The sequence below is a fragment of the Giraffa tippelskirchi genome, chromosome 6 (assembly GCF_054371585.1).
Source record: "Giraffa tippelskirchi isolate mGirTip1 chromosome 6, T2T-mGirTip1v1.2.pri, whole genome shotgun sequence".
NCBI classification, from domain to species: domain Eukaryota; kingdom Metazoa; phylum Chordata; class Mammalia; order Artiodactyla; family Giraffidae; genus Giraffa; species Giraffa tippelskirchi.
The window spans coordinates 96,355,637-96,375,363 of NC_137280.1; the positions used below are offsets into that span (position 1 = coordinate 96,355,637).

A 19,727-nucleotide genomic window follows, 5' to 3' on the forward strand; every position below is an offset into this window, starting at 1 on the left:
AAATATAGCGCCTGGAGAATCCTAGGGACGGCGGAGCCTGGTGGGCTGCCGTCTATGGGGTCGCACAGAGTCGGACACGACTGAAACGACTTAGCAGCAGCAAAATATAGCGAGAGAGCTTCCCTGGTGGCTCAGATGGTAAAGAATCTGCTTGCAATGCAGGAGACTTGGGTTTGATCCCTGGGTCAGGAAGAACCCTGGAGAAGGGAATGGCTACCCACTTCAGTAGTCTTGCCTGGAGAATATCATGGACATAAAATCTACCATCTAATAATGTTTAAAGCTAGTGGAGGTGATGGGATTCCAGTAGAGCTATTTCAAATCCTAAAAGATGATGCTGTGAAAGTGCTGCACTCAATATGCCAGCAAACATGGAAAACTCAGCAGTGGCCACAGGACTGGAAAAGGTCAGTTTTCATTCCAATCCCAAAGAAAGGAAATGCCAAAGAATGCTCAAACTACCACACAGTTGCACTCATCTTACACGGTTGGAGAAGGAACTGGCAACCCACTCCAGTACTCTTGCCTGGAGAATCCCATGGACTGAGGAGCCTGGCGGGCCATGGTCCATGGAGTCGCAGAGAGTCGGACACGACTGAAATGACTGAGCACTGAGCACAAAGTAGTAGAGTATGCCCAAAATTCTCCATGCCAGGCTTCAACAGTATGTGAACCGTTAACTTCCAGATGTTCAAGCTGGTTCTAGAAAAGGCAGAGGAAGCAGAAATCAAATTGCCAACATCCACTGGATTATCGAAAAAGCAAGGGAGTTCCAGAATAACATCTATTTCTGCTTTGTTGACTATGCCAAAACCTTTGTGTGGATCACCACAAACTGTGGAAAATTCTTAAAGAGATGGGAATACCAGACCACCTGACCTGCCTCTTGAGAAATCTGTATGCAGGTCAGGAAGCAACAGTTAGAACTGGACATGGAACAACAGACTGGTTCCAAGTTGGGAAAGGAGTACGTCACAGCTGAATATTGTCACCCTGCTTATTTAACTTATATGCAGAGTACATCATGCGACATGCTGGGCTGGATGAAGCACAAGCTGGAATCAAGATTGCTGCTTGATGCTTTTGAACTGTGGTGTTGAGAAGACTCTTGCGAGTTCCTTGGACTGCAAGGGGATCAAACCAGTCCATCCTAAAGGAAATCAGTCCTGAATATTCATTGGAAGGACTGATGCTGAAGCTGACACTCCAATACTTTGGCCATCTGATGCGAAGAACTGACTCATCTGAAAAGACCCTGATGTTGGGAAAGACTGAAGGCAGGAGGAGAAGGGGACGACAGAGGATGAGATGGTTGGATGGTATCACTGACTCAATGGACATGAGTTTGAGCAATCTCTGGGAGTTGGTGATGGACAGGGAGGCCTGGCGTGCTGCAGTCCATTGGGTCACAAAGAGTTGGACAGGACTGAGCAACTGAACTGAACTGAATGTTTAAAGATTTCAAACATAATTTTACCCTCTACAGTCACCACCATTTCTTCTTTTTTAAATTTTCATTTCTTATTTATTTTTATTTTTTGGCTGTGCTTGTCTTCATTGCTGTGTAGGCTTTTCTCTAGCTGTGGTGAGGGCAGGCTACTCTCTAGCTGGGGTGCATGGGCTTCACATTGAAGTGGCTTTTCTTGCTGCAGTGCAGGCTCCAAGCATGCAGGCTTCAGCAGTTGCAGCAAGCAGGCTGCTGTAGTTGTGGTGTATGGGCCCAGTTGCTCTGTGGCATGTAGGATCCTCCCGGACCAGGGACTGAACCTGTGTCCCCTGCACTGGCAGGAGGATTCCTACCCACTGCACCACCAGGAAAAGTCCCCAAGGACTTTTTTGGATGTGGACCTTTTAAAAAGTCTTTATTTAATCTGTTACAATATTGTTTCTGTTTTATGTTTTGGTTCTTTGGCCATGTGGGATCTTAGTTCCCTGACCAGGGATTGAACCCACACCCCTTGCATTGGAAGGCAAAGTCTTAACCACTGGGCCACCAAGAAGTCCCCATTCTAATAATTTTTAAATGTAAAGCTTAGTGGCTTCACATTGTTGGGCACCCCCCACCATCCATCTCTAGAACTTTCTCATCTTCCCAAACTGAAACTCTGTCGCCATGGAACACTGATGTCCCATTCCCATTCCCCTAAGTTTCTGGAGGTCAGAGATGTTTCATTTTGTCATTGCTGTATTTTTAATCCCTAGATCAGTGGTTGAGAACCTGTGGGTGATTTTACCCATCATGGGACACTTGGTGATGTCAGGGATATTTTTTATTATCATGACTGGAGCAGATGGAGTTGATACTGGCATGGAGCAGGTAAAGACCAACGACACTGCCCAACACTCTACAATGCCCAGGACAGCCGCCCTCCCAAGATAATTGTTGTTGTTCAGTCGTGTCTGACTGCAAACCACGGACTAAAGCACACCAGGCTTCTCTGTCCTTCACCATCTCCTGGAGCTTGCTCAAACTCATGTTCACTGAGTTGGTGATGCCATCCAAACATCTCATCCCCTGTCAACCATCTCATCCCTCTGTTGTCTCCTTCTCCTTCCACTTTCAATGTTTCCCAGCATCAGGGTTTTTTTTCCAATGACTCGGCCCTTCACATCAGGTGGCCAAAGTATTGGAGCTTCAGCTTCAGCATGAGTCCTTCCAAAGAATATTCAGGATTGATTTCTTTTAGGATTGACTGGTTTGATCTCCTTGCAGTCCAAGTGAATCTGAAGAATCTCCTCCAACACCACAATTTGAAAGCATCAATTCTTTGGCTTGAAACGAAGTTGGTTCTCAATAAAATTTGTTGAGGCAATGAAATGGCTAAACCCCCTTGAATCTTCTTCTCTTCATTTGAAAAGGGGATTCATACAAATACATTTGATTCTCATTATTTTCAGTTTCTGTATTTGTAAATTTGCCTGTTGAACTTTATTTGTAACCCCCCAAAATCAATACTCACAGTGCTTTCAGGATCATTTGTAGACAACACAGAGAAGTGAAAAAAATTGAGTGCTGGCCATGCATGTGTTCCCAGCTGAGGCTGACCCAGGTGATGCTCATTCAAGCCTTGACTGTAAACAACTGTCCTTTTTGGGGTCTATTTGGTGCCATACGTTTAACATTTTGGGGTTTGTTGGTGATTTTGCTATTTATAATGGCTGCCCCGCATGGTGCTGAAGTGCTGTCTAGTTTTTGTTAGCACAAGAAGGCTGTGATTCAGAGAGTTAATTTAGGTGGGCTGATAAGGAGTTTGGGGCCCTCAAGGAGGAAGGGGTCCAGTTCAGTTCAGTTCAGTCACTCAGTTGTGTCTGATTCTTTGCGACCCCATGGACTGCAGGGTGCCAGACTTCCCTGTCCAACACCAACTCCCGGAGATTGCTCACACTCATGTGCATCGAGTCAGTGATGCCATCCGACCATTTCATCCTTTGTCTACCCCTTCTCCTCCTGCCTTCATTCCTTCCCAGCATCAGGGTCTTTTCAGATGAGTCAGTTTTTCGCATCAGGTGGCCAAAGTATTGGAGTGTCAGCTACAGCATCTGTCCTTCTAAGAAATATTCGGGACTGATCTCCTTTAGGATGGACAGGTTTGATCCCCTTGCAGTCAGTCCAAGGGACTCTCAAGAGTCTTCTCCAACACCACAGTTCAAAAGCATCAATTCTTCGGTGGTCAGATTTCTTCATGGTCCAACTCTCACATCCATACATGACTACTGGAAAAACAATAGCTTTGACTAGGTGGACATTTGTCGGCAAAGTAACGTCTCTGCTTTCTAATGTGCTGTCTACGTTGATCATAGCTTTTCTTCCAAGGAGTAAGGGTCTTTTAATTTCATGGCTGCAGTCACCATCTGCAGTGATTTTGGAGCCCAAAAAAATAAAGTCTGTCACTGTTTCCATTGTTTCCCCATCTATTTGTCATGAAGTGATGGGACCAAATGCCATGATCTTACTTCGGAATGTTGAGTTTTAAGACAGCCTTTTCACTCTCCTCTTTCACTTTCATCAAGAAGCTCTTTTGTTCTTCTTTGCTTTCTGCCATAAGGAGGGGTGTCATCTGCATATCTGAGGTTATTAATATTTCTCCCGGCAATCTTGATTCCAGCTTGTGCTTCATCCAGCCCAGCATTTCACATGATGTACTCCGCATATAAGTTAAATCAGCAGGTGACAATATACAGCCTTGACGTACTCCTTTCCCAATTTGGAACCAGTCCATTGTTCCATGTCCAGTTCTAACTGTTGCTTCTTGACATGCATACAGATTTCTCAGGAGGCAGATAAGGTGGTCTGGTATTCCCATCTCTTTAAGAATTTTCCACAGTTTGTTGTGATCCACACAGTCAAAGACTTTGGCATAGTCAATAAAGCAGAAGTAGATATTTTTCTGGAACTCTCTTGCTTTTTCTATGATCCAACAGGTGTTGGCCATTAGTTCTCTGGTTCCTCTGCCTTTTCTATCTTCAGTTTGAACATCTGGAAGTTCTCAGTTCATGTACTGTTGAAGAATTTTGAACATTTTGGAGAATTTTGAACATTACTTTGCTAGTGTGTGAGATGAGTGCAATTGTGTAGTAGTTTGAACATTCTTTGGCATTGCCTTTCTTTGGGATTGGAATGAAAACTGACCTTTTCCAGTTCTGTGGCCACTGCTGAGTTTTCCATATTTGCTGGCATATTGAGTGCGGCTCTTTCAAGCCTCATCTTTTAGGATTTGAAATAGCTCAACTGGAATTTCATCATCTCCACTAACTTTTTTGTAGAGATGCTTCCTAAGGCCCACCTGACTTCACACTCCAGATGTCTGGCTCTAGGTGAGTGATCACACCATCATGATTATCTGGGTCATTAAGATTTTTTTGTGTAGTTCTTCTGTGTATTCTTGCCTTGCCACCTTTTCTTAATATCTTCTGCTTCTGTTAGGTCCATACTGTTTCTGTCCTTTATTGTGCCCATCTTTGCATGAAATGTTCCTTTGGTATCTCTAATTTTCTTGAAGAGATCTCTAGTCTTTCCCATTCTATTTTTTCCCTCTATTTCTTTGCACTGATCACTGAGGAAGGCTTCCTTATCTCTCCTTGCTGTTCTTTGGAACCCTGCATTTAGATGGGTGTATCTTTCCTTTTCTCCTTTGCCTTTAGCTTTTCTTCTTTTCTCAACTATTTGTAAGGCCTCCTCAGACAACCATTTTGCCTTTTTGCATTTCTTTTTCTTGGGGATGGTCTTGATCACTGCCTCCTGTACAATGTCATGAACCTCCAGCCATAGTTCTTCAGGCACTCTGTCTATCAGATCTAATCCCTTGAGTCTATTTTTCACTTCCACTGTATAATTGTAAGGGATTTGATTTAGGTCATAACTGAATGTGGTTTTCCTACTTTCTTCATTTAGGTCATAACTGAATGTGGTTTTCCCTACTTTCTTCAATTTAAGTTGGAATTTGGCAATAAGGAGTTCATGGTCTGAGCCACAGTCAGCTCCTGGTCTTGTTTTTGCTGACTGTATAGAGCTTCTCCATCTTCAATGGCAAAGAATATAATCAATCTGATTTCGATATTGACCATCTGGTGATGTCCATGTGTAGAGTCGACTCTTGTGTTGTTGGAAGAAGGTGTTTGCTAAGATCAGTGCATTCTCTTAGCAAAACTCTGTTAGCCTTTGCCCTGCTTCATTTTGTACTCCAAGGCCAAACGTGCCTGTTACTCCAGGTATCTCTTGACTTCCTATCTTTGCATTCCAGTCCCCTATGATGAAAAGGACATCTTTTTTTGGTGTTAGTTCTAGAAGGTCTTACAGGTCCTCAAAGAAATGTTCAGCTTCTTCAGCATCAGTGACTGGGGCATAGACTTGGATTTCTGTGATGTTGGATGGTTTGCCCTGGAAATGAACAGAGATCATTCTGTCATTTTTGAGATTACACCCAAGTACTGCATTTCAGACTCTTTTGTTGACTATGAGGGCTACTCCATTTCTTCTAAGGGATTCTTGCCCTCAGTAGTAGATATAATGGTCATCTGAATTAAATTTGCCCATTCCAGTCCATTTCAGTTCACTGATTCCTAAAATGTCTATGTTCACTCTTGCCATCTCCTGTTTGACCACTTCCAATTTACCTTGATTCATGGACTCAACATTCCAGGTTCCTATGCAATATTGTTCTTTAGAGCATCGGACTTTACTTCCATCACCAATCACATCCACAACTGGGTGTTGTTTTCACTTTGGCTCCGTCTCTTCGTTGTTTCTGGAGTTACTTCTTCACTCTTCTCCAGTAGCATATTGGCCACTTACAAACCTGGGGAGTTCATCTTTCAGTGTCATATCTTTTTGCCTTTTCATACTGTTCATGGGGTTCTCAAAGTAAGAATACTGAAGTGGTTGCCACTTCAGTATTCTTGCCTTGGGAAGGGGTCAAGGGCCCTGGAGACGGAGAAAAGGGTCTGGGGCTCTCAAAGAGGAGAAAAGGACAAACTTTTTTTTTCTACATTGCCTTGTCTTTAAACCCAGAGCTAATGATTACACAACACTCATCTTAAACTCTGTACTAAGGATTATAGATCAATGATGTATCTTGCTTGAGGATGTGTTTCTCCTTCTTAACAAGAACCTTTGGACTAATCTTGTTACCTTATGTGGGAGTAGAGTCTGGTAAGGCCTTTCTATTGTTAGTTGTAATCTTGTTAATTTAAGATGTATGCTGTAGGAATGAGTCTAGTAAAAGTATATAACGCCTTGAAAAGACTATCGAGGGGGCACTCTCCTTCCCCCTTCTGATGTCTATGTCAGAAGCTTTCTCTGTCCATTTTAAACTTTAATAAAACTCTGCTACACAAAAGCTCTTGAGTGATCAAGCCTGGTCCCTGGTCCTGAAGCTAAATCTTCTTCTTTGGAAATCACGAATCCAACAGACAGAAGCTATCAAGATGTGCCTTATGGAGAAAATAAGCATGTTAGATAAGCTTCATTCAAGTGTGAATTATAGTGTTGTGGATTGTGAGTTCAATGTTAAGCAATCTACAATGTATATTAAACAATATGCCCTTAAACAAAACACACACACACACACATTTAGGTATTGATCAACTAATGAAAATGTGATCTGAGGCTTGCAAGAACCTAACCTTGTATTTCCCGTGGGAGCAATGGGTCAGTATTTGCCATTTCAGTGTTTGCTGCAACATTATAGACCAGAACTGCTGTCAGTAATGAGAATCAACTGTATCTACTTCTGAGGGCTATCTTGTGGACTAGATAACATTGTACATGTAAAGCATTTTACCCACTGCTTACAGCAAACAGGGGCTTTCCTGGTGGCTCAGATGGTAAAGAATCCACCTGCAATGCTGGAGACCTGGGTTAAATTTCTGAGTAAGAAAGATTCCCCTGGAGAAAGGAGTGGCAACCCACTGCAGTATTCTTGCCTGGAGAATTCCACGGACAGAAGAGCCTGGTGGGTTCCAGTCCATCGAGTCACAAAGAGTCAGATACAACTGAGTGACTAACACTTACAGCAAATAATAGGAAAAAAAGATACTATGCACTCCAGAGAAAACAGACCTGCTTTTGTAAAAGGCATGCAGCATGGGTTAGCTAGTTAGAGCCGCAGGGAATCAGAGCGAGGTCCTGGGTAATTACCACACTGGCCTTCAGCCAGGGCATGGTGGGGAGCTGCGTTTGCCAGACGCACTGGATTGTTCCTTAATGACCACACATGGCCATTAAGACACAAATGGAAGAATGCCATCCATTAAATCACCCATACGGCTTTCCTTGGCACCCTGGGCTTGCCATGGTTTCTGTCCAAGGGTTGATTAGCCCTGTGCCTGCTTAAAAGGGGGGCAAAAGAACAACACTCCAGTATGATCACTAAATGGACTCTTTTGGGGGGGGGGCTTTAAAATTAAAAAAAAATTAAATATGTATTTTGTGTCTTAGTTGCAGCATTTGGAATCTTTGACCTTCACTGAAGCCTGCAGACTCTTAACTGCAGCATGTGGGATCTAGTTCCCTGACCAGAGATAGAATCCTGGCCTCCTGCATTGAGAGTGTGGAGTCTTAGCCACTGGACCACCAGGGAAGTTCCAAAAAGTTAATTTAAAAAATTGAAATAATTGTAGATTCACATGCAGTTGTAAAAAGTAACACAGAAAGATCCCATGTACACTTTTCCACCATGTTACCCAATGGTATTAATAATGTCTTAGAAAATTATAGTATAATAGCACTATTGCTTTTGATACAGTCAAGATACACAACATTTCAATCACCTTAGGAGCTCTCATGTTGCCCTTTTATAACTACTCCCACTCCCCGTTCACTCCTCCCATGCCCTTAACTGGTGGAAATCACAAATACATTTTCTGTTTCTATAATTATTGATCTTTCAAGAATTTTATGTAAATAGAATCATATGTGATCTCTTGACATCAGCTTTTCCTGCTCAGCATAATTCTCTAGAGCTTTATTCAAGTTGTGTGTATCAAGAGTTTATTCCTTCTTAGTGCAGAGTAACATTCCATTTATATGAAATGTCCAGAACTGGCAAATCCATAGAGACAGAATGCAAACTAGTGGTAGTCAGGGGCTGGGGCAGGTGTGGGCAAGTAACTGAAGTGTTACAGAGTTTCTTCTTGGGGTGATGAAAATGTTCTGGAATTAATGTTTGTAACCACCACCCACAACTTTATGGATATGCTAAAGAACATTGAATTGCACACCTTAGATGGGTGAATTGTATGGTATGTGAAGTATATCCCAATAAATCTGTTCTTAACCAAAGAGTATCATAACTGTAATAGTTTGATTATGATCTGCTTCCCTGAATCCAAGTTCTTGAGGACTGGTGTTGGGCAGCTCACTGTTACCCCCCCAAGAAGGCCCTGCCTGTAGTAAATGGGTAAAGAAATATCTCTCAAAATGAATTACCCTTAGAATAGGGTTTCTCCACCTTGGCACTGCCGATATTGGGGCCAGGTTCTTCTCTGTCATGGAGCACCTACCTGAGCACTGCTGGGTGCTGTGCAGCATCCCTGGTCCCCACCTACTTGATGAGAGGAGCACTCCAGTCATGACAGCCACAGATGTCCCCAGACACCGTCCACTGTCCTCTGGGGGCAAAACACTCCAGTTGAGAACCGCGAATTTAGAGCCACTGAATTTTAGGTGGCTCTAATTTTAGGTGGTTTCCTTCTAAGGAAAGACTGGCACACAGAGTGCTGATCAGCAGGACTTGGCTGTATCAGCAGGGCCATAGTCACCCAGCCAGAAACGGTCAGCGGGGCAACGAAACCCCGCTCAAGAGCACAAAAACGAAAAACCACTACCAAGCCTTGAAATTCCCAAGCTGAGAGGTTAAAGGGAAGAGGTTAAAGGGGCGGGGCTTGAGGCGAGGGGCGGAGCTTGAACCAAATCAGAAAGGGTCTGATCTGGGACTCCACCGGAAGAGGGTCGAACCAAAGACCTGATGCTGAGCAGAGGGTAAGTGGGGACTCCGAGTAAGGGGAGGGGCTTGCAACGGGGGGAGGAGTTCGAGGCAAAGATACGCCCTCGGAAGCAGACTAGGAAGAGAGAAGGCACGAGCTTCGCGAGGGGGGGCGGGGCCTGTGGCGCGTGGCTGGGCGCAAGAGGCACGCGGCCCGGACGCCGGCTAGATGACGTCATGCGCTGACGGCCCCGCCCCTTCGCGCCTCCGGGTCGGCGGGCGCTTGGTGGAGACGCCAAGATGGCGGCGAGTAACTATTATGGATTTGCGCAAGGCGTCGGCTCGCAGTACAGGTAACGGCCCCCGCGCCGCCCGCGCCGTCCGACCCCAACCCCGGCCCCGGGGAGGCCATGGCCCCGAGTTGTTTCTGTCGGGGAGAGCCGGAGGGGCTCCTGACGTGGGAGGGGGCTCTCGGCCTGTCGCGAGGATGGGCCCGAGGGGGGATTGTACCTCAGTGGGCGCCGAGGTCTGACCACGGAAAGGGCTGCCCTAGGAGGACGCAGCACCTGGGGTGGGGGAGAGAAGACCGGCGTGGGACGGAACCTGGCTGGGTTAGGGGCGGGGCAAGGGCCAAGGACAGAGGGCGGGGAAGTCGAAACCCCATATGTGGCGGGGGTGGGGCGAGTAGGGAGAAGACTGAGACCTGTTGAGGGCACCTAGCGGTGCAGGGGATGGAGAAGAGAGACCTCGGCGGGGAGCAGGGGAGTGGAGGTGGGAACCTGACCCCTGATTGGGAGGCAAGACAGCCTTAGAGGGGTTCCTGACCGGGCAAGGGGATTTGAAGTTTGGAGGGATGAACCCTGGAGGGGGGCAGGGAGTGCTAGAGAACACACGGACCCGGGAGGGAGAGACAGAGGCCTGGGGGAGGAGGATAGAGGCCTGACTGGAGGGGCAGGCCGAGAATCAAGGGAGTAGCAGTCTGGACCTGAGGGAAGTCCTGAGATCCAATAGGAGAGCGGGCACCTGGGGCTTCTAGGGGATGGGAACCGTAAGGAAGGATAGAGAGACCTGGAATCCTGAAAGTCAGTGGAGGAGGCCATTGGGTATTTGAGATGTAGTAACAGACTGGGAGAAGGGAATTCTTGCCTGGAGGATGACATGAACAGAGGAGCCTGGCGGGCCACAGTCCATGGGGTCGCAAAGAGTTGGACACGACTGAGTGACTAACACTAACAGACTGGGAGGGCTTGCCTGGTGGCTCAGTGGTAAAGAATCCGCCTACCAATGCAGGAGACACAGGTTCGATCTCTGGGTCAGGAAAATCCCCTGGAGAAGGAAATGGCAACCTACTCCAGTTTTCTTGCCTGGGAAATCCCATGGACAGAAGAGCCTGGCTACAGTCCCTGGGGAAGCTGAGTCAGACACGACTTAGTGAATAAAATGCAATGCAGTGCAACAGACAGGGACCCAAGCGTTGGGAGGGGAGAGAAAGGAGCTGAGAGAAGAGCTGGGGGGAGGTGGGGGATCGTAGTGGGGGGCAGGGATAGGAAGCAGCCAGGGGAAGGAAATATCTAGGGCTAGAGACACATGGAGTGCGTCTGGACCCCAAATGTACACACACACACACAGCATTTTCCATGGCTTCTCCTTGGAGCCTCTGTTTGGTCTCAGTCTTTCAGCTGGGCACTCAAGACCAGGTCCCCGGCAGGGATGCAGACAGAGCTGGCATCCCTGGGGAAAAGTGTTCCCCTCCTCACATCGTTTTTATGTGTCACTCTGGGGTCAGTTTCCAGTTGGTAGCCTGGCAGAACCTTCTGGGCCAGTCGCTCACAGACTGGATTCGAAGTGCCCCTTAGGTAACTGAGAGACTGGTGTCTGCTTGCAGGATGGGCCTGTCCCCCATGTTTCTTTCATACTCTGTTTCAGCATGTTGAACACAGGTCAGGCTAGTGGGAAGTTAGTGCCCACCTGTCTACCCAGTTGTGATGCTGCCATGTTCGCCTCTGTGGGGTCAGAAGGAATGAGGTCAGGGCTTGGATCCAAGTCTTGTGCAGCTTGCAGAGTTCTTCCTGTTTTCTGTACCCAGAGTGTTCTCTAAGGTGTAGTGTTGACTAGACATAGATTTTCTATCAGGGAAAGGATGTCTAGGCCACTGTTTCCTGAAACAGAGTGTTGCATTTTTATGTCCTCTTTCCCTGTTTCCAGCATGCTTGGTGGTATTCTTACAGCCAGTGCTCAGTTACAGCAGCAGGACTTGGCTAGGCTGTCAGAGACCAAGGCCTTTTTTGGAAATGCTGCGTGCCTCTGCCTGCTTGCTGCCGCTTCTTTCTTTTCTTTCTCTCTATTTTTCTGTTTCTCATTTTTTTTCTTCTCTGGTGCATTCTTCATTCAGATGTGGAAAATCACTTGAATGTTGTGCTTTCTATTAAGATTATCTTCCAGAGGAGAAATTTTGAGAATTGACATTGGTAAAATAGGTAATTGCAGTACTTCAGATGTTCTTGTCATTTATTTGAATTAGTGTACTTAAACATTTTGATGCAGCTATTGTCTGGATTCTGATAACTTAAGTCGTACAGTAAACATCCATGTAACCAAGGATGTGAAATTGTCATGAACTGAATGTCAGATTTGTTTTTGTCTTTAAAATTGTCCCCAAGAGGGTGTGTTATTCCTTAGAAGTAGGTTTAACTAAAACAGAAGCATAGGAATTATAGCAAAGTAAATTTCAGTCTCACAAAACCTTGAAACGAGATAATTTGCATTATCTGAACAGTTTTAAGTTAACCAGACATTCAGTTTTGGGGGAAATGACTTTTGCTTGAAACCTTCAGCTGCTTTTAAAGTATGTATTTCTTGTGTAATGTGCCATGGAAAAACTGATCAGATAACAGATTTTGTGAGTACCAGGTTTGTGGTAATGTTTGAACAGCAGTATTGACAAAGCCCGTTTCATGAACTACCAAAGCAAAGACAGCAGTTTATTTCTTAGAGGAATTTTGTGTAGATTTTCTTGGCTTTTAAAACTGGTAACCACAGGGACCTCTCTTGCAGTCCAGTGATTAATACTACATGCTTCCAGTGTAGGGGGCGCAGATTCAATCCTTGGTTGGGTAGCTAATAGCCTACATGCTGCATGATGCAGCCAAAAAGCAAAAACTTTAAAAAAAGAAAAGGATCAAATGCACATTCACTCTTGGACGATAAGAAAAGTTTGTAATTCCTTGTTAATAATGGTGATTTTCATTTATTTTACCTTATGTGGTCTTTTAGATCTCTTAAGGCTTTTTTAGAGTTAGCACTAAAAGTTTTCAGAATTAAGGATTAATCCCACATGGAAAATTGACAGTGCGTTTAATTTGCACTGAATACAGGTTTCAGTTGTGAGGCTTAGAGCTGCTCAAGAAATCCAACAGGGCTCTGTGTGAGTTAAGTCATGTTGGTAATGAAAACATTGAGAGCTCAGAGCTGTCTGGTGGATGTTCACACTGGTGGAACATGACCAAATCTACTGTTAACATTTCCCCTTTCTGGCGGATTTTTTAAAAAAGTATTTCTTTGTTTGGCTGCACCAGGTCTTAGTTGCGGCACCCAGAATTTTTAGCTGTGGCGTGTGGGATCTTCCTCCCTGACTAGGGCTTGAACCCAGGCAGTTTTGTCAAAACACCACCCATCTATTGTAGTTGGTGGCCTCTACCTTTGCATTCTTGTTAAATCTAAGATGGCTGCTGGATTTTGGTGTAATACTTGATTTCCCGTCAGGAGCTTGATAAGCTTTTGGCGTTTGTGTTAAAGGCTGGATTCCTTTACCTGGAGAGTGTCAGGAAGTTGGAAGCCTGAGTGAAACCCCATCAGACTCCATTAGTAGTACTAACACTGAGGAGTGCTGGTTACCGACTCTCTGTGTTGAATAAGTCCCAAGCACTTGACATCTCGTCCAGTCCTCCCAGTTATCCTGTGAGCAAGGTGTTCTGATGCCTGTTTTGCTGATAAGGGAATGAGGCTCGGGGTACAGTAACTGGTGTAGGGTCCCCAGGGTGCCGAGCAGTGGGGTCTGGCTAGGCATGCGGGCTGCCATGCCTCTGCCCCTTGGTGGGGCTTACCTGAGTCTTGTTGGGAGGTGCTGGTGGTAGCAGACCAAGCCTGACGCAGCCGCTTAGCAGTGGGGCCTGCTGGCGGAAACTGGGTTTCGTCATTCTGTAGGTGTTGCCTGGATCCTGCCCCTTTAGTTTGGGTCCTAGTCAAATTGTGGGTTAGGGCCATGTTCTTTAGACCTTGAGAAATGACCTTCTCTGGAGCAGGGAAGCCGAGGAAGCATCTAGTCCAAGGTGGTGGGGATGGTAATGGTAACCCAAGCTATGTCTCTGTAATCTCTTCCAGTCACAACAGGTAGCTTGGGAAAGGCACCGGGGCCCATGCCAGCCATAGGGAGCAGCACAGGAAGACCACCCATTAACACACCCAGGTGGGAGCCCTGCCCTGTCAGGGTGGGCGCAGCATCCAGGTTGTACCCTTGCCAGCCTCTGTTGCCTGTACCCACCCCCCAGCATGCCCCCGCTCCGGTCTCCAGGCCGTTCCAGAATAAACCTTCCCCTCCAAGGCCTGTGTGTCCCCTGAACTTAGGTCCCAGGAGCACAAGCTGCCAGGGAGAATCTGATGTCATTGCCCTGAGGGCTGGGTTGGGGCTGGTGGGAACATGACCTGACTGCTCCTCAGCAGCACCTCCGTTCACTCCTGATGGGATTAGCTGAAGTGGACCCTGGGGACACAGGCACAGGAGTTCTCCTGTTAGAGTGTGACTCCTTTCGTTTTCTTAAAGGCCCATCTAATCAGGCTGAGATACCTGTTAGGAGCTGAGTGAGAGGGGCCCTTGGAAGGCAGTTTTGAGTGGCAGCTGTCAACTGCAGACAAAACCTGATTTCATTGTATTTTAAGGAAAACCTTTCAAATGATAGAAATGTGTTATCTGTGTTCCTATCACAAGTACATGAGGTACATTGAAAGTTTTTGAAGTGTGGATTTTGAATTTTCATTTTATACATTCTAGAACCAAAAGTCAGCTCATCAACCTCAGAGTATAAGTTAATTCCTAATATGGATTTTTTTTCTCAACATATTCTGTTTCTGAATGTTTTTTAGTTTTGTTTTGTCTTTTGTCTGGATCTATCAATGTATATATTTAGAATGATCAGAATAGCTACATCAAATTTAAAAGCATTTTCAAGTGATCCTTTAAAATTGTTTTTTCACATTGAGTGTAATTGATGTTCTTCTATGTGGCTGTGGAGGTAAGGAGACCAAGACCATTGACCTGGATGAATAACTGAAGAGTCCTAAAAAGTAAGGTAGACAGGTAGAAAGGTATTCGTAGAGCTTGTATTCACTCTTTATTTTATATTAATAGATTGAAAGTCTGTGAAACTTCAGAGATTGCAGATGGCCTTGTGAGGGGCGGACATGTACACATATGAGTGGAGTCTAAGAGGATAGAGGGTGTATCGGGGAGGATCACAACAGGGCCTGCACACCCCACCCCCACCTGTCATTGACTCGTGGGACTGAACCTAGAGTCTTCCTGCTTTCCCAGAGAACCCACAATCCCCGTTCTGTGTGAAATCCCCCAAGTTTTAAATACCAGGACAAATTCAGACTGTGTGAGACAGATGACATCTGCTTCCATTCTGTGACCTTCCGTTATGTTCTTGAGGATACAAGAATGTACAGGAAGATAATTAGACATTATTAGACAGGAGGATAGGAAGACATTATAGTTTACACTGAATAGTTGAAAGGAACAGTACCTATTTCAACTAGAAGGAGGAGCCCTCCGTTTCAACTGGTTTTAGTTATTTAAGAAAGTTCTGGGCTTATGTGTGTGTGTCTGTGTATTAAAAGTTAATGCCAGTTTTTGTTTTCATCACGGCTCTGAGCTCTTCAGATAGCTTATTCATCTAAGGTGAGGAATGCCGTCTAATTCAAACAGAATTAGGAAGCTTTGACAAAGCACAGAGATTTTTTTCTTGTTTCTTTTGTTTTTTGCATGTCTGTGACACCTTAAATCTGAAGGGTGCTCTTTGGTCATAGGGTACTGTAGAATCTTGGTAGGAAAAGCTTTTGGTACCACCCCGGGTCTCACTGTTTGACTGTTGTTTCTTGTTCTGTGCCTCGTACTGAGGCATCTGCCATCAAGCCAGGAACTGACCTCTGCCTGTCCTTTCCTCTTATACTTGTGTTAGAGGATTTTTGTAAAGTTACTAGACCTTTTTAAATTAGAAACTTCATTTGTAAATGTTTTGGGGAATGGGACTTCTTTTTTTTTTGGTAGGTATTTTGCTGCTTTGGGCAGTTTTCTCCCCCCAGAGGTAAGTTGCATTTATGGCACATCACTGTTCACTTGCCTTTTACAATTAACTGTTGACTAAGAATTGCGAAGGCTTCCGTGGTGGCTCAGTGGTAAAGAATCTGCCTGCCAATGCAGGAGACACAGGTTCAATCCCTGGGTCGGGAACATCCCCTGGAGAAGGAAATGGCAACCCACTCCAGTATTCTCACCTAGGAAATCCCATGGACAGAGGAGCCTGGCGGGGTACAGTCCATGGGATTGCAGAAGAGTCAGACATGACTTAGAGACTAAACAACAAGATTTGAGAATTGCCTTGCTTTGGTTCTGCAGCACTTTGTAGTTTGGAAAATCAGTTCCATAGACAGAGATTATCTCCTTGATGGGGAGCAGAATGAACTATAACTTCTCAGACTCTTGGAATGAATGTTTTAAAAAGCCAGTGGCTTCTTTTAAATTTTGAATATCATTGGTTGGATCTAGGGTTGGTGGTTCGACATATGTTGTATTTGCTCATGAGAAACTCAGATTGGCTGTCTAGTGCCTGCTCCCTGTGTTGACGCAAGAGGCACAAGTGCTAGACCAGCACCAACGTGGCTGTGGAGATTCTTCTGCCCCTTGAAACAGCAGGAGGGCTGGAACCACGAATGAGCCCTCGCTGTGCCCATAGCAGCCTTTTTTTTTTTTTTTTCTCCATAGCAGCCTTTTAAGGGTTTGGTTCATTGCAGTAAAGAGGCGCAGCCACACTGATCCTGGTTGACCTGCACTGCTTTGGGGGGTGTGTGTGTGTGTGTACATAACGCTTTCTGTTTAGCTTAACCAGCCTGTGTCAACAAGATGGCGTTCTTAAGCATCTGATCCACAGCGCTAACCATGCAGCCACCCTCCATGGGAGAACTACATTCCTTTTCAGAAGAACAGAAGAGGATTCTTGGAGTTCTACTGCCAAACAATGTGGCTCACCTTTGAGGCTTAGGAAGCTCCCATCAGCGGTCTCAAACCCCTGCCTCGGGAATGTCCAGCCATCCTGTGATTCTGTGTGGAGGCTCAGGCTGGCCCTGATGGGGAGCTGGGGTCTCCTGACTACATTTCAAAGAAGGTTGCAGACGGGGGCAGAGGAATGAAATTCTCCATCCCCTTCCTAAGAGCCCAAGGATTTAGTTCATCAGATCTCTTTCCCGGGTGTTTTCTGGGCATCCCTGGATCTGAAATGGGCATTTCACATGCAGAATGCATATAGATTTCATGGTAAAAAAAAAAAAAAAAAATCCGTTAGAAAAAATCAGAATTGTTACGGGTATAAATGTACAGTATGTCATATGTTTTGAACATAAAACCCTTGTCAACGGAAGTGCCAAACGAGGTTATCTCTCTGGGTGTGTATGTATGCATGTACACACAAAGTAACAGATGTGATCTCATTGCCAATAAAACATCTGAAAACCTCCTCCCTGATGAATGTCTTGAGTGAGCATATTAGCCTTACCCTAACCCTAACCCCTGAACATTCCTCAGCCATGTGAGGAGTCACAGACATGCCTGGGGAGCTGACCTGGGTCAGGATGCCAAAGCCAGGGTTTTCTCCCCATGGCCCTGCAGAGTTCATGATCATCTAGGCTGAGATGTCGAACTGTCCCGTACTCAGGTTTAACCCCTCAGTCTGGTTTAGTTAAAGCCACTGGGTGGGCAGGGGGAGTGTTGGGAACAGGGCTAATAAATAAGTGAGTGAAGAGCTCTGCCCTGGAGGGAAGAGTCCATGATTTTTTGTTTTTTTTTTTTGATGACCATTTTGTAAAGTCTTTATTGAGTTTGTTAAGTGTTGTAACAAATACTGTTACAATAGTAAACTGTTAACTGTTAACTTCTGTTTTATGTTTTGGTTTTTTGGCCATGAGGTATGCAGGATCTAAGCTCCCTGACCAGGGATCAAACCTGCAGCCCCTGCATTAGAAGGTGGACTCTTAACCATGGGACCACCATGGAAGCCCGTGATTTTATTTATTTATTTATTTTAACACCTAAAACATTATGTATTGGAATATAGCTGATTAACAACGTTGTGGTAGTTTAAGGTGATAGCGAAGGGACTCAGCCATATGTATACATATATATTCTTTCTCCCCACAACCCCCCTCCCATCCAGGCTGGCACATAGCATTGAGCAGAAGTTCAGTGTGTTATACAATAGGTGGGAGGTCCATGATTTTAAAAGAAATTACCGTGTGAGGTTTCTCACCGCTGTGATTCCAGGAAAATCTTTTTTTCCACTTGATTTTTTTCTGCCCCAAACTTTGCACGTTTTTGATCCTGTGTGTGCTCTCACTGAAAACGATTCTTTGAAAGCAGTCTGCAGCAGAGATAGTTGTTACGGCAAACTAGAATGACCTGTCGTTCCTCATGACGGTCCCTGGGACATTTCACCACTTGCCTGTAGCTCCCTCAGATGTGTGCCCTTCTGAAGTGAGGACTGTGCTCAAGGTCTGACGTGTCCTTCATGGTTGGCCTTATAGGAGAAACCAGAATGTGTCCCATGGGAGAGACCCCTGGATCGGGAAACGTGGCCTCCCCAGATGTATCCGTTCCATGTCCCCATCAGCTCAGTGACTCACTGAACAAAATGACATCCGTGGGTCTCGCCATTCTAAAATCTTACAACTCGACTCTTCCAGTGCATGGGGCTCCAGTTTGGTCCCTGGTGCAGGAATTAAGATCCCACATGCCATGTGACACAGACAAAAAATTACAAATAAATACAATAAGAATAATAAGTTTTAAAAATCTAGATGTTTAGTCACCCAAAAAAGCCTGACTCCCCGAAACAGAATTCAGATCAGAAAGCCGTCAGGGGATATTTACCTGGGACCCGTAGACGAGGATGCCAGCCAGGACTTTGAGTCTGTGTCTCTCAGACGTGCTCCAGCCCTGCTCTTCCTGAGCCCACAGGTGCTGGTGCATTCCCCAGCTTCCGGCCTCAGCTCCTCCCTCCCAGGCAGGGCAGGGCAGGCGGAGCCATTGGGTCCTCGTCACAAGGACCATGTCCTGAGCATGGTGTTGCGGTGGCACACCCTCCCTGTGAGCAGCAGATGAGCACACAGCAGCAGCAGCAGCAGCCGGGGCCCCTGGCTTAGGGGAGGCTTCACCTGGGGTCAGTTCATGACTCTTCATTCCTCAACACTCATTCCCAACGCCCTGCTCTTGCTCAGGGATCTCCTGCAGACCATGCTGGATTCTCACACCTGCTCTCTTAGGCCTGTGCAGTGGGGTTTTTTTGCTTGCTATATTTGAATTGGAGTAGGAAATGGCAACCCACTTCAGTATTCTTGCCTGGAAAGTTGGGAGACTTTTCAGAAATTTCTAATATTGCTTAAAATGGGAAGAGCTGGCCACCCAGGGAGGCCTTGTGAGCTCCGGTGCGAGGCACTGTAGCACGTGAGTTTTTTTGTCACACCCTCCCAAAAGGTATGCATTCCCATTCTACAGGTGAGTAAACCGAGGTCAGGAAAGACTGAGTGACTCGCTCAAGGCCCCACAGTGAGCAGAGACAGGGTTGGAAACCAGGCGGTGTGGCTCCTGTCCAAGCCCCTAGGTTGCAGCACTCCTCCCAGTTCCTAAGCTTGAAACCCTGTCAGCTTTTCCCCTGGTCCCCGGCCCTCAGTCCTCACGCAGAGCCCTTGGGTCCTCAGCCACTTCCTTCCATCTTGCTCTCAGGGCACGTCTCATTTGTTCCTGTGCAATTTTCATCTTGAGGTGACTGATGACACCTCAAGGGGGCGGTCTTGCCCTTGAAAGAGGATTGATTACATTTCTCTCCCCAACCCCACTCGGAGAGAAGGGAATATGCCATGTCACGCAGGGCCACATAAACTTTGCCTTTTACCCTCGACCATGCTTTTTGCTCTCCCATGTGGAAGAGCAATGTCCTTCCAAATTACCTGGGCCTGTGAAGCCCCAGGTAATTACAGGCA

At 45.9% G+C, this 19,727-nt stretch overlaps 2 protein-coding genes across 9 annotated transcripts in view; one reads left to right on the forward strand and one right to left on the reverse strand.

Moving 5' to 3' along the window:
• Positions 1–9,376, reverse strand: part of ATCAY (ATCAY kinesin light chain interacting caytaxin) — a 50,879-nt gene extending 41,503 nt beyond the window's left edge. Inside the window, exon 1 of one of the 2 annotated variants that reach the window (XM_081499769.1) lies at positions 9,001–9,376. The gene's annotated coding sequence lies outside the window, so the exon portion shown is untranslated. The remainder of the gene's footprint in view (positions 1–9,000) is intronic. The other variant, XM_081499770.1, reaches the window with a different exon arrangement.
• Positions 9,377–9,699: 323 nt separating this feature from the next.
• The window catches only part of ZFR2 (zinc finger RNA binding protein 2), a 45,443-nt gene continuing 35,415 nt past the window's right edge, over positions 9,700–19,727 (forward strand). For all 7 annotated transcript variants that reach the window (XM_081499761.1, XM_081499763.1, XM_081499762.1 and 4 more), the window contains exon 1: positions 9,700–9,775. In XM_081499761.1, coding sequence (XP_081355887.1) covers positions 9,723–9,775 — 53 coding nt within the window. In that variant the 5' untranslated portion in view covers positions 9,700–9,722. The remainder of the gene's footprint in view (positions 9,776–19,727) is intronic.